This window comes from Tarenaya hassleriana, unplaced genomic scaffold (genome assembly GCF_000463585.1).
Source record: "Tarenaya hassleriana unplaced genomic scaffold, ASM46358v1 Cleome27, whole genome shotgun sequence".
Lineage (NCBI taxonomy): Eukaryota > Viridiplantae > Streptophyta > Magnoliopsida > Brassicales > Cleomaceae > Tarenaya > Tarenaya hassleriana.
Window position 1 is genome coordinate 2,016,176 of NW_010965946.1, and position 12,993 is coordinate 2,029,168.

At 41.6% G+C, this 12,993-nt stretch overlaps 4 protein-coding genes across 4 annotated transcripts; 2 read left to right on the forward strand and 2 right to left on the reverse strand.

The window, feature by feature from the left end:
• Positions 1 to 1,753: 1,753 nt before the first annotated feature.
• On the reverse strand, positions 1,754 to 3,441 carry LOC104817510 (heat shock factor-binding protein 1-like). Its single transcript, XM_010546726.1, has 5 exons — positions 3,291 to 3,441; positions 2,859 to 2,912; positions 2,604 to 2,627; positions 2,486 to 2,528; positions 1,754 to 2,133 (listed from the first exon to the last, which is right to left on the reverse strand). Exons 1-5 carry the CDS (start codon positions 3,291 to 3,293, stop codon positions 1,988 to 1,990), a joined length of 270 nt encoding a protein of 89 aa, XP_010545028.1. The 5' UTR covers positions 3,294 to 3,441; the 3' UTR covers positions 1,754 to 1,987.
• A 686-nt stretch (positions 3,442 to 4,127) lies between these two features.
• On the forward strand, positions 4,128 to 4,838 carry LOC104817620 (REF/SRPP-like protein At2g47780). Its single transcript, XM_010546871.1, has 3 exons — positions 4,128 to 4,201; positions 4,276 to 4,500; positions 4,578 to 4,838. The coding sequence occupies exons 1-3, from the start codon at positions 4,163 to 4,165 to the stop codon at positions 4,836 to 4,838; spliced, it is 525 nt and encodes a 174-aa protein (XP_010545173.1). The 5' UTR covers positions 4,128 to 4,162.
• Positions 4,839 to 5,686: 848 nt separating this feature from the next.
• Positions 5,687 to 7,939, reverse strand: LOC104817511 (WD repeat-containing protein 89 homolog). Its single transcript, XM_010546727.1, has 8 exons — positions 7,695 to 7,939; positions 7,387 to 7,597; positions 7,174 to 7,269; positions 6,951 to 7,025; positions 6,650 to 6,760; positions 6,441 to 6,532; positions 6,277 to 6,361; positions 5,687 to 6,188 (listed from the first exon to the last, which is right to left on the reverse strand). The coding sequence occupies exons 1-8, from the start codon at positions 7,847 to 7,849 to the stop codon at positions 5,844 to 5,846; spliced, it is 1,170 nt and encodes a 389-aa protein (XP_010545029.1). The 5' UTR covers positions 7,850 to 7,939; the 3' UTR covers positions 5,687 to 5,843.
• Positions 7,940 to 8,394: 455 nt separating this feature from the next.
• LOC104817621 (beta-glucosidase BoGH3B) lies at positions 8,395 to 11,378 on the forward strand. Its single transcript, XM_010546872.1, has 9 exons — positions 8,395 to 8,626; positions 8,720 to 8,915; positions 9,002 to 9,092; positions 9,233 to 9,381; positions 9,477 to 9,720; positions 9,816 to 9,920; positions 10,012 to 10,194; positions 10,283 to 10,523; positions 10,603 to 11,378. Exons 1-9 carry the CDS (start codon positions 8,395 to 8,397, stop codon positions 11,076 to 11,078), a joined length of 1,917 nt encoding a protein of 638 aa, XP_010545174.1. The 3' UTR covers positions 11,079 to 11,378.
• Positions 11,379 to 12,993: the final 1,615 nt, after the last annotated feature.

The window sequence follows — 12,993 nt, forward strand, 5'->3', positions numbered from 1 at the left end:
GATCCAAAAAAGCCAGTCATAACGTTAGTAACAATTGGCCAAGAACCAGAGAACAGAGAGACGTCATAAAAATCATTATTAGCAGTTATTTAGCTCCTCAGCCAATTTAAAAAACGGTACTAACCAAAATTTTGTTTTGATGGGACCTACTGGAATAAATCATGCACAGATGAAGGCCGTTTACATCTTTATATGCCAGTTGAACAACATGATCAAGCCACAAACATCAATCGAAAAAAATGGTTTACTAAGGTGGGTTTTGAAAGTGATGCATGTAACCGCAAGAAGCATATTGGAGACATGTGACCAACATCAAGGTGAAAGAGAGATGAAAACAAGAAACAAGGTTTAATAAGAAAGTTTTAAAGCAGGAGGAAACACAGGATGGGAAGAAAGTTCGATAATTAAGAAACAAACAACCATTCAAACAGACGGAATAACCTGTATCTGTTCCACCATCACAATCAAACTTTGACATTGAACAAAAAAAATACAAGTGCCATGTCTCTTATCCGTGTGCAATTTGCAGAAGGCTTCAAACCTAATTTTTCTAGGTACTTATGCTAATTCTACCAATAATGACAAAAAGATCATGGGACAAGCTTTTATCTACTCCAAGGTGAATTTGTCTATGTCAGGGAAATCCAAAGTGAGAGAATCAATTTCCTCTATGTTCTCACCAGAATAACCACATGGTTATTATTATTATATAAGATCCGCAGAAATGATAAAAACAACGAAAATTCAAGATGGCAGGATCTCTAATCCAAATGAAAAGAGGAAAAAAACCTAAAATCACGGGCGGTACAATGAAGAACAAGACTAATTTGTAAAATAACAGAAAAAGAAGAGAAACCAAATTAGGCGGACAAGGCAAAGCAAGAGCTTACGGAAAGAAGTACAACTCTTCCTAATACAGAGACATTTCGCTATCACTAAGAAGACTATCATTGTATTTCCAAGTGGGAAAAAGTTTTTGTTTACTTTGTTTAGGCAATGATCAACATATTAGTGACTATCACAAAGAAACAATACCAACTTTGATTGCCCAGATGAATGACAAAAAAAAAAGTGTGCCTTTTGTATACAGCTTTCCATCTCTAAAAGCACAAGAAGCACAAATGCACAAACTCAAGAATCGAAGCATTATTAAATACTGTCCCTCTTGAGCACATAGGTGAAGAAAAAAAACAAACTTTGAAATCCGATTTCCTGTGAAGGTTAGAGAGAAAACCCAACACGTACTCTTCGATTAAAGGAAAACAAATGGCATAACTTTCTAGCAAATGGGCAAACATGGAGTCATGGAATTGAGAGCAGTGGCAGAGGAAAATCAGCTGAATCGAGAAAAAAATGCCGAAATTGCTAAAAACAAAGGAGCAAGACCAAAGGTGCCCCGCATCCAAATCAATAAATTTTCCGCAGACAACACGTAACGTACATCCACAAGTACATACATAAATAAACCATTCCGGGAGCGTACCTGAGAAAAGAGCAGCAGCGATTCGCCGCCGGCAGAGCACTCGCCGGTGATGGGCCGCCGCAGATTCCATGTCCTGTGCGAAGGAAAGGCGGATCATCCGTCGGAGCCAACCGACCCACAAACCTTACGCGATTCCTTCGCCTGCCCTAGAAAATTTTAACTAATGGACGTCTTGTAAGGATACTGTGAAATAATGACTTTTCGGGTCCGGGCCAAGAAATCTAGAACTAAATTCCGGGACCAGATTTAAATCGAAATCTACATACAGCATTGAGCAAAGCTTTGACGATAGAAATGCCATAATGGCACACGATACAGCAGGATTTCTTGGTCACAGACTCTGTTAGAACAACAAGAAAAGATATAATACGGACACCTGATACGTAGGTTCGGGCAAGAACAACGACAAGACAGTTCCAAACTCTCTAAGTTTTCTTGGACAACACGGATGATAAAAAGAGAGAGTTGAGTAACACAAGTGCTCCATAAGTGTTGGAGATCGTCCTAGGCTGAGCCATCCTCTTTTTTCTCTTCGTCAGAGTTCAGCTTGGAAGGGGGCAGAGGGGAGGGTGAGCCATCCACTCCCATCTCGGCTTTTAGCTCGTTGATGCTCTGTTCCAGCTCGTTTACACGGTTTCCCATCTCATCAAGTGCTTCGTGGTCAAGGAGAAACATATGAGATGAAGCGGTTACGTAGGGGAAATTACGTCAATTTGAAGCTGTAGAAGAAGAATGAGGAACAAATTGTTGCATTTTCAGAAAGAGATTAATGTCTATTAGATAAACTTTGGAAGTTTTCTACCATCTAAATCCATAGTTCTGAATGCTAATCAGGGAGCACCTATACTGCCCTTCTTTCCATGAACATCGAAAACAATGGAACAAGAAAGTTTGCTATCTTAGGGAAGATGTTGTAGGTAATTTCTATCTTCAAGATCAAGCCATGCCCGAGAGTTACACCATAAGTTACTAACATTTTTCATCAAAAGCAGAAAAGGATATTCTTCGTGACGATGGTGTCGGACATCGTTTGGAACCTAGATTGCTGCAGGCCAATGTAGTTTCATCAGAAACGACAGCATAAAAATTCCTTTGAAAAGAATTCTAGGCCATTACTCACCATCTGCTGAAGAAGATTTTGCACCTGCAAAGAGGATAGAGACAGGTTATTCCTCAAGCAACAAAAGAATCAGCATAAGAAGCACATGTTCTGTACTGTCGAACCAGGCAAAAGCTATGAGCCCAGTTGAGCATACAACAGTAATAAGCTACAAACAAATATTATCTGTTCTGTGGCTTTTAAGGAGTAGATGAAGATTCTTATGCCTAACGCGAAAGTATTGTTTTTGAGATGAAAGTTGTCAGAGTCGCTTACAAAAACAGTCATGTCTGCACTACTCTGCTTCGAATCCTGTGAATCATGTCCATCCTAATAATACAGAATACAAGCAATCAAAAGGTTACGGGTAATAGGATAAGGAAAATAAGCAGATAGAATCCACACTCGAATTTATGAAACGATAAAACCCCAAGAACGCCGGAATACGCAGAACAATGGCTACAGCAAGAAGTAAACGTAGATCCGTTCCTGACCGTCCACTACACCATAAAACAACATATCCGAGCAAGAAAACAAGTACAAATTGAGAGAATTTCAAAGCTACTTCAACGAAGTTCCACGATTTCGATAATCTCTAAACCCTAACGTAAACCGAAACCTCGAAATTGTAATCCTCGTGGCCATGAAGACGATGAATGTAAGAGCCAGAATAAGATCGAAATCAATGTTGGGAAGAAAGCGACACACCATGGTTCCTCCGAAGTGGAGATCGGATTCGGCGCTTCCCGGCGTCTGCGAAGGCGAAGATCGAAAAAGATGGAGCGATTCCAAATATGCCTTGTAATTAAATTTCTCTTTGCCTCTTTCCTTTTTTTCCGGGCGGTTTCTGTTGCCTTTGCCCGCTTCATATTTTCAAATAAAATTAAATCACGCCTCTGTCTGTAAAAAAAAAAAAAATATTTACATATTGTATAGTAAGTATTTATATAACATAAAATATGTACTTCTCTCCACAATATTTCACATTATTATTTGATGAGACAAATCTAACTCGCGTCTGCGTCTGCGTCTGGGCTTCAACGTTAGCGGTACGCCGCGAAACAGGCAATTCCATCTTTCCAAACTTTTCGGATTTAAAAATTTCGTTCAGAGCCCAACCCAAATTAGTTATTGGGCTTATGAACCGATTTCTCATACTCTCTTCCTCCGATCTTGGGTTGTCTGTATTTTATAATCTTTGTTACATCTCAATCCCTGTTTGTCCGTCCATGTATTTATTTCCCATTGTGATATTGAAATGGGCCCGTAAGAAAATGTACCCATAACAAAGGACACACTGTATGGGCCTGTAATCATTCAGCCCAGATGGTCTTAAAAAATGTGGGTCATTAAAATCGAAACGGACCCACAATTGTCTCCGGAATATCGAAGCCCGTGCCAATCGAATCGCGCCCTCTCACACTCATGCCCTGTCACGTTTTCAGAAATGGCCCAATAAGAGTCGGACACCTGTCACTGTTCAAGTTTTTTTTTTTCCGTAAACAAACACTGTTCCAAGTTCAATACAAACTTTGAGTTCGTTGCGTCGCTTAGACTCTTCTCTTGCAGAAAATTTAAAAATGGCGGAACCGGTAATAGCAGAAGAACAATCTCGAACCGTAAGTCTTCTTCTTGCTCTTCCATGGTGTTTAAGTAAGAACGGATTGATTTCATCTCAGTATATGTTTCGAAGGTGGAAGATGGTGAGAGGAAGCTGAAGCGCCTGGAATTCGTGCAAGTCGCTGCCATCTATGGTGCTGTATGTTTCTCGACGCTTTACGAGTTCGCCAAGGAAAACGCAGGTCCGCTCAAACTCGGAGTAGAGAACATCGAAGCCTCTGTCCGAACCGTTCTCTCACCTGTCTGCGAGAAATTCCATGATGTCCCCTTACAGCTCCTCGAGTTCGTCGATCGCAAGGTCCGGTTTCCGTGCGTTTCCCACTTTTGATATTTAAAATCGGGAAATTTCTTAGGGTCTCACACGGCGACGTGCAGGTCGATGATTTCTTCAACGAGGCTGATCAGTATGTGCCGTCGATGGTGAAGCAAGCGTCAAGCAAGGCGATGGCAGTGGCGACAGAGGTGCAACGCATCGGCGTCGTGGATGCGGCGAGGAGCGTGTACGATAAGTTCGAGCCGGTGGTGGAGCAGTACGCGGCGGAGGCGTGGCGGGTGTTGAACAGACTGCCGGGTCAAGGAGAAACATATGAGATGAAGCGGTTACGTAGGGGAAATTACGTCAATTTGAAGCTGTAGAAGAAGAATGAGGAACAAATTGTTGCATTTTCAGAAAGAGATTAATGTCTATTAGATAAACTTTGGAAGTTTTCTACCATCTAAATCCATAGTTCTGAATGCTAATCAGGGAGCACCTATACTGCCCTTCTTTCCATGAACATCGAAAACAATGGAACAAGAAAGTTTGCTATCTTAGGGAAGATGTTGTAGGTAATTTCTATCTTCAAGATCAAGCCATGCCCGAGAGTTACACCATAAGTTACTAACATTTTTCATCAAAAGCAGAAAAGGATATTCTTCGTGACGATGGTGTCGGACATCGTTTGGAACCTAGATTGCTGCAGGCCAATGTAGTTTCATCAGAAACGACAGCATAAAAATTCCTTTGAAAAGAATTCTAGGCCATTACTCACCATCTGCTGAAGAAGATTTTGCACCTGCAAAGAGGATAGAGACAGGTTATTCCTCAAGCAACAAAAGAATCAGCATAAGAAGCACATGTTCTGTACTGTCGAACCAGGCAAAAGCTATGAGCCCAGTTGAGCATACAACAGTAATAAGCTACAAACAAATATTATCTGTTCTGTGGCTTTTTAATGAGGCACTCTGTTACGCAGGCGAGAGAGGCTGCCTTGTGGCGGAGTATCTGCCATTGATTCCGGTCCAGAAAATCGCGGAGGTCTTCGAGCCGGAATGGAGCGGCGGGGCGAGTGGTTCTACGAACGGCAAAATGGTGATGTCACGGTGAACAGAAAACGGCGTCGTCTCATTGATGTCACCGTGTCTTGTATTTTGGGAATCGGAGAATTTCGGAGGCCCTTCTTCTATTACACGCAATGCCAATTACATCTTTTTTATGATTGGGATTCTAGTTTTCAAACATTTAATAGCAAATATATTATCTCATTCATCTATTATATAAGCACCACGACCAAATTACAAGAAAATGGTAGAACTCAAGAAAAGGAAAAACAAAACATCTGAATGGGCCAAAAATAATGAGACAATAAAAGGATAGAGACATTAGTAAGGAGAGTGCCGGTTTTTCCGACGGGTTCTGGTTGACTTGACGGCCAAGGCACTTGAAGTCCAAGACCGGTTTAACTCCGTAGACTCATCAGACTTCCAGCAACACAACCGCCCGTCCTCGCCGCCGGTCCACCCAAATATCTCACCGGCACCGGTCGGCATTTGCAGAACGCTCCTCACCACATCCGAGTGACCTCCTCCCAGAATGGCTTCTGGGGACCCGATCGATCCCTGTCCCTTGTAATTTACAGGGAAATAACCTATCGTACCTGAGCAGGTTCCTCCTACCACCCATAAGTTTCCGTCTCCCGGGCAATGGCAGTCAATGAAGTAATCAACCTGCAAATGAATGGGTAAGAGAATTGTTCAACAGAAAAAGACAGGAGAATCCTAGAGCTGCTCATGAAGAAAACGTGGGAAAAGTTACATGATCTTGTGTCCAGCTATCTGATGCAAGTTGGCGAGTGTTCTCCAGATTCACTTCACAGATCCCGTCCTGCCAGTCCCAAACACTGCAAGGTAATACCGCATTAGAGAGACCCACTTCACACATGGATGCATCGTTCCATTTGTAAAGGAAGAGGAGACTACCTTAAGGTTTCTATATGTGTCAGACACCACAGTTTTTTATAGCAATCTCCTAGGAAGCCTATTTTCCCGATTGATGTCCCAACATTTATTACCTGGGAAGTTGAGGTGAATGATTTAGTATTTTCATCAATCTATTGATGTATCGGACATGTCAATAACACTAACAGATGCCAGAGACCAGAGAACCGATGAGATTTATCCCAACTTACAGATTCCAGATTATCATCGTCATTGACATCACCTTGAGTGTCAAATACACATATCAACCCATCTTCAGAGGCTGAAAGAAGCTTGTTCCGATTGTTGGGAACAAAGTGTACCTGAGTGTTACCAGTGAAAGAGAGGTCAAGAACAAAGAGGCCATTGCATGTTACAACAGAACGGATACCACAGCATAATTTGCGAATAGTTGAGAGCAGACAATCATTTCCATTCTACTTGAGCAGACACAAAACTGAAGATGTTCGTTCTCCAAAAAGTTAGCTTTTTTCTAGGCAACGAAAGTGAAACCTGAGTAACGTCGTCCATGTGGGATTCCTCCAAACAAGCAACTTGCTTTCCGTTTCTCCAATCCCATAAAAGAATCTGCACTGACAATACAGTTTCAGCAATTCAGACAATCAAAACTTAAGGGGTGCCACGAAACAACTCAGTATCAGCCGGTTCAGAAAGTGTTCCTTTTGAGCAAAAAAGATTTTACAAAATATACGAAGTCCTAATTCAGACGCTAGACCTGCTCTTTGCATCCACCGGCGAGAAGATTATCTCCAGACCCTCCAAATGAGAAGCTGAAAATCTCTTGCCCTGAGCCACCATAAATACACGAAACCTGAAAGACGGGTGACAGAAACTCGGACTGAGTCAAACCCAAACAATCCCAATACGAAACGAGCATATTATTCTGCAGAAGCGGAATCAAAACTAATAATCAGACAAAAAATCTAACCTGCTGGAAACTACGTGTGTCCCAAAATCTAATGGTACCATCAGAGGAGCAAGAATGCAGGACATGGGGCGTCGCCGACTCCGAGGAAAACGAAATTTGATTGATAGTATTCGAGTGACCCTTGCACTCACCGTAGTACTGACCGGTTACCGGCGAGTAAATCTTCACGGCGTTGGTAGACAACGAAACTGCCATGGCCGTCCAATCCATTCTGTTCCAGCAACCAGAAAACAGAGCTGGGTTTTGTCTCAATAACGCGCTTGTTTGGTTTCGAAGCTAATAACAAGAATTATCGAAAAGATCCTTACTGAGGGACGATCTGGAAGACATAGTCTTGGCCGAAGTTGGTCGGAATAGTGCTCTTGAGACCGAATTTCGCCGGATGGGTTCCGTTTCGATCCGAGGATGAATCCGAAAGTCGACAATTTTGCCCCTCCACTTCCATCCCCGAGGCGTCTTCCATGTCTTCTGTTGGGTTCAGTTCCCCGCTCGTTGTCGGAGCATAGGGTGTGAAATTAGGGGTTTTAGGGTTTTTGATTGAACGAATTAGGGATCAAAGAACCGGAGGTGATGGTTCGGCCTGACCCTGATGAGATTTATCCGACCCGGTTGTGGAAGAATCTATGGCCCATTTCACAATATACGGGTCTCTTCAGGCCCATATAGAATCATCTTGAATTTGGAACTCGAACGGTAAATCGTTAAACAGATAATAATGACAACAACCGTATGACAAAAAGAATCTTATTCAAGAAAATCGTTGTTACACATTATGTAATAATAATAAGAAGATTATCTTGTTAGTTAGACTGACAACAATGAATCAATTCAGAACTGCCCGGTCGTTCGTCAAATTTAGACATGACAAAATAGACAAAAACGGTGTAATAAATTAACTAACACAACCTCCTTTCTTCAAGTTTTTTTCCACTATAAATGCAATACGATTTGTGTTCAATTCACTTCACAAAAGAAGAGAAAAAGGTTTACGGACATCGAGAAGAGCAGATGGTGAAATCAGTCATCATCTGCGTGGCGATTCTGCTGGTGTGCGTAAGCCATCATGGGCATGCAAGAAAGTACGTCAAGTACAGAGATCCGAAGCTGCCTATCGAAGAACGGGTGGATGACTTGTTGCGAAGGATGAGACTGCCTGATAAGATCGGTCAGATGAGCCAAGTCGACAGAGCCAACTACTCGTGGGCACCTGGACCCGGCATTATCAAACAATATAGGCTTGGTAACCAATTCTTGTATACTTTTATATATATATATATATGTATGTATGGATGGATCGTGTTTAAGTTTGAGTTGATTTTACAATATGGGGCAGGAAGCATATTGAGCAATCCGTACGACACGGGAGGTGATGCGGGGGAGAGGTTGAAGGCGGCGAACGAGATGCAGAAGAGGAGTCTATCCTCAAGGCTCAAGATTCCGATTATCTACTCGGTCGATGCCATCCATGGCCACAGCACTTTCATCAACGCCACCGTTTTTCCTCACAATGTCGGCCTCGGTGTCACCCGGTATTATTATTATAAAAAAAAAACACTTGTTCATCGACCTTATGATCAAACTTTTACTGATGTGTTTATTGTACGTAATGCGTTAGGGATCCTGATCTCATAAGAAGGATTGGAGAGATCACAGCACTGGAAGCAAGGGCAACCGGTTTTGCTCTGGCGTTTGCTCCTTGTGTTGCGGTAATTAATATATATGAAATGCTTTTACCCTATCTCTTAATTACAAGACCGATGCAATATCAAAACGTGAGACGTCGACATGAGCAAGGGTCTATATATATATATATATATATAACCGGAGAGAATGGAACAACGTGCAGGTATGCCGAGATCCAAGATGGGGAAGGTGTTACGAAAGCTACAGCGAAGATCCTTCCATCGTGAATATGTTGACGTCTGAAATCATCGACGGCTTGCAAGGAAAAGTTCCTGAGAATCTTAGTGGCCATCCTTACGTAGCTTCCTCCAAGTAAATGTTTTTATGCATCCCATCTCTCTGGATTTACCCATTCTATACACACATAAATGTTTGTACATATGTGTGTGTGTAATGACGCCGCGCAGGACAAAACTAGCTGGTTGCGCCAAACATTTTGTGGGAGACGGAGGAACTGTGGATGGAATCAACGAGAGTAACATGGTGGCGGATAACCATACATTGTACGGTATTCACATGCCTCCTTTTGAGATAGCGGTCAAGAAAGGCATCTCATCCATCATGGCTTCTTACTCGAGCCTCAACGGTGTGAAGATGCATGCCAACAAAGCCATGCTCACTGATTACCTCAAGAACACTCTCAAGTTCCAGGTCAGTTGATGAAATTTTCACCAACAACCATTTTGAATGAATGAAAGAATGATGGTGATGATGTTCTTGACGACGGTATATATATATATATACAGGGTTTTGTCATCTCTGACTGGCATGGAATCGATAAGATAACCACTCCTGAGCGTGCTAATTACACGCATTCCATCGTTGCATCCATCAACGCAGGCATCGATATGGTTAGCCTTCCACTTGTTTCAATGGCTGGGAGATTCAAACAAAAACCCTAAATGGCTACCAACTGATATTCATCACGTGAAATGCATGCAGGTTATGATACCATTTCAGTTCATAGAGTTCCAAAACAGTCTGGAGAATCTAGTGAAACGCAAATTCATCCCCATGAGCCGCATTAATGACGCCGTCAGGAGGATCTTGCGCGTGAAATTCGCCATGGGACTGTTTGAGAACCCTTATGCCGACCCTAACACGGTCGTCAAGCTTGGAGCAAAGGTAATTTTTTTTTTCAGCAATGCATATGTAATTAAGAGATCAACTTCAATGAAAAAAACTCTTGTGTGTGTATATATATGCACTGCAGGAGCACCGAGAAGTGGCGAGGGAAGCAGTGAGGAAATCAATGGTGTTGCTGAAGAACGGGAAGACAAAAGACGAGAAAGTGGTGCCGCTGACCAAGAACGCGAAGAAGATTCTGGTAGTAGGCCGACATGCCAATAACTTGGGCTTTCAATGCGGAGGTTTCACCCTCACCTGGCAAGGATTCAACGGTACCAACGTCCCCTGGAACGGCTTTCGGAATCTCCCCACCGGCCATACCACCGGTAACGTTTCCACCATCCGATCGATATACATTGTCATCATATAACAATATTTCGTCTAATGGGTTCGAAATGTACACAGGAACAACTGTCTTGCAAGCCATCAAAAACACAGTTGGGAATACCTCGGAAGTTGTCCATGTAGAAGATCCGACAGCAGATACGGTCAAGCTCCACGGCGATGCCTCGTATGCGGTGGTTGTTGTCGGAGAGAATCCGTACGCCGAGACGCAGGGGGACAGCCCGACGCTAGCCATGCCTGATCCAGGCCCTGCCACTATCAAGAACGTTTGCGGTCACGGCTTGAAATGCGTTGTCGTTCTTATCACTGGACGTCCGCTCGTCATCGAGCCGTACCTCGACGTGATCGATGCCCTCGCAGTCGCGTGGCTGCCTGGAACCGAGGGCCAAGGCGTTGCGGATGTTCTCTTCGGGGACTTCCCGTTCACCGGCACATTGGCCCGTACGTGGATGAAGAATGTCGCTCAGCTTCCGATGAACGTCGGTGACAAGAATTACGACCCTCTTTTCCCCTTCGGATTCGGAATCAAGACCTGAAGACAAAGATAGCCCAGAAAAAAAAAAATTCACAGAGCTTGGCCTTTAAACTGGTTATAGGATTGGTCATTCGTTATCATCGTTGATTCATTTTTAGATTTCTTGCAAGCTGTAACAAAAAAAAAAGTTTCTTAATAAAAAAAAGATTCGTGTACTGTACGTACGTACATACTAACTTATATTACTAAATAAGAAGATTCGAAACATGACAATGCGTAATAGTTCTTCTGATGACGAGGATTACGATCGTGATCGACCTGAAGAGACATAGACCCACATCTTGTTTGCGTTTATTTAATTCAATACAACAAATTAATTCAATCGAAGGAGAAAAATTCGTCCTTGAGCGATTAAATAATCACAACTGCATGCATGTGTATGCGGACATGTGTAGTACCATCACGTCATTAATACGAGCTAGCGGTGGTAATATCTCGCCTTCTAGATGTGCGTGTCTCGACGTCATTAATGATGAATCTCGCTTCTATAATTTTCATGATGTCATCCCCGTGACTTTCCGCTCGGGTCAAAAATATCATATTATATACATATATGCTATGTTTATTTACATAGGACAGCGACGTGATTCTGACGTCATGAGGTCATGCATGACATCATTTGTTATCATTATTTTTTCGTAAACAATTATTATTATTATTATTATGCGATAATTTTAAAATTTTCAATATAAACATATCTTATTGTTTTAACAATCTCAATTTAAACTCTTTTTTTTTTTTAACTCAATGCATCGATTGTTTAACTCTCTAAATCTATTTTTGTAAATCGTATTGGCTTAACACAGTAAAGTATGTAATTGTAGTGAGATATTTATTGCGTTGTTCATATTTTTAAAATTTCGATTCGATAATTTAAATAATTCGTAGATATTCAAATTTTGAAAGGATGTTGGAAATTTCAAACATTTAAAATTTGTACCTGAAGTGAGGTAATTAATATTTTAATTGAATTCACATGAATTTGTAATATCCAAGTTTTTTCAGATCAAGAATTGACCTTAATCAAATCTATTCCATGGGCGGTTGACTTAAAGGAGTCTTCGTGTTTTCCTCGATCGTTAGTTTTAATTTCAATGTGTGTGTTTTTTTTTGGTTATATACATACACGCACATATGAGAAAATCAACAACACTACTGAATGGTTATAATTTAACAGACACGGATGAGGACGACACCTAACAAAAGCGATATATATATATATATAGTATATGAAAACTTGTATAGACGAAGAAAAATCAACAAAACTACTGAACTGTTCAAATTTAATGGAGACATCAATGAGGACACACACACACACACACATGTATATATATATTGGAAAGATATTGTAAGACATTGGATAAACAAAATAATCGAAGAAGATATGGAAGAGATACGGTGGTTAAGCAGTCGCTATGCACGTTTTCGCACGAACGAGACTTGTGGTAGCAAGCACATGAATCGAAGACACGCTTCCATTCGGGGCAGGGGATGGCTGCTGTCCGATCCAAAATAAAAGAAACGACGAAAAATGGAGGAAAAGTGGTGAATCACAACCTGACCCACACAACTACTCCTACTTATCAAACCCTGCCGAGTCCTATTTGGTCGTTCCTCGGTGGACCATGCTGCGTATTTTTTTATATATATGTTTTTGTTTGAGATTGACATTTCGATTCTTGGAATTTCAAAGATTAGTATTGATGTGTGAATATGGCGTATCCACGTGGCAGAGCTTGTATGACGATCTACTAAAATGTTTTGTATATGATATAAACATTTTTTTTCGGTCTATTATTATTTAGCCATTAAGATTAGGGTTTAGGATTGGAAGGACAATTTTTGTGACGAAACGCGGAGAGAGAGAGAGAGCCATTAAATTTTAGTTGCTCGAGAAATGGCCACGATGACCATCT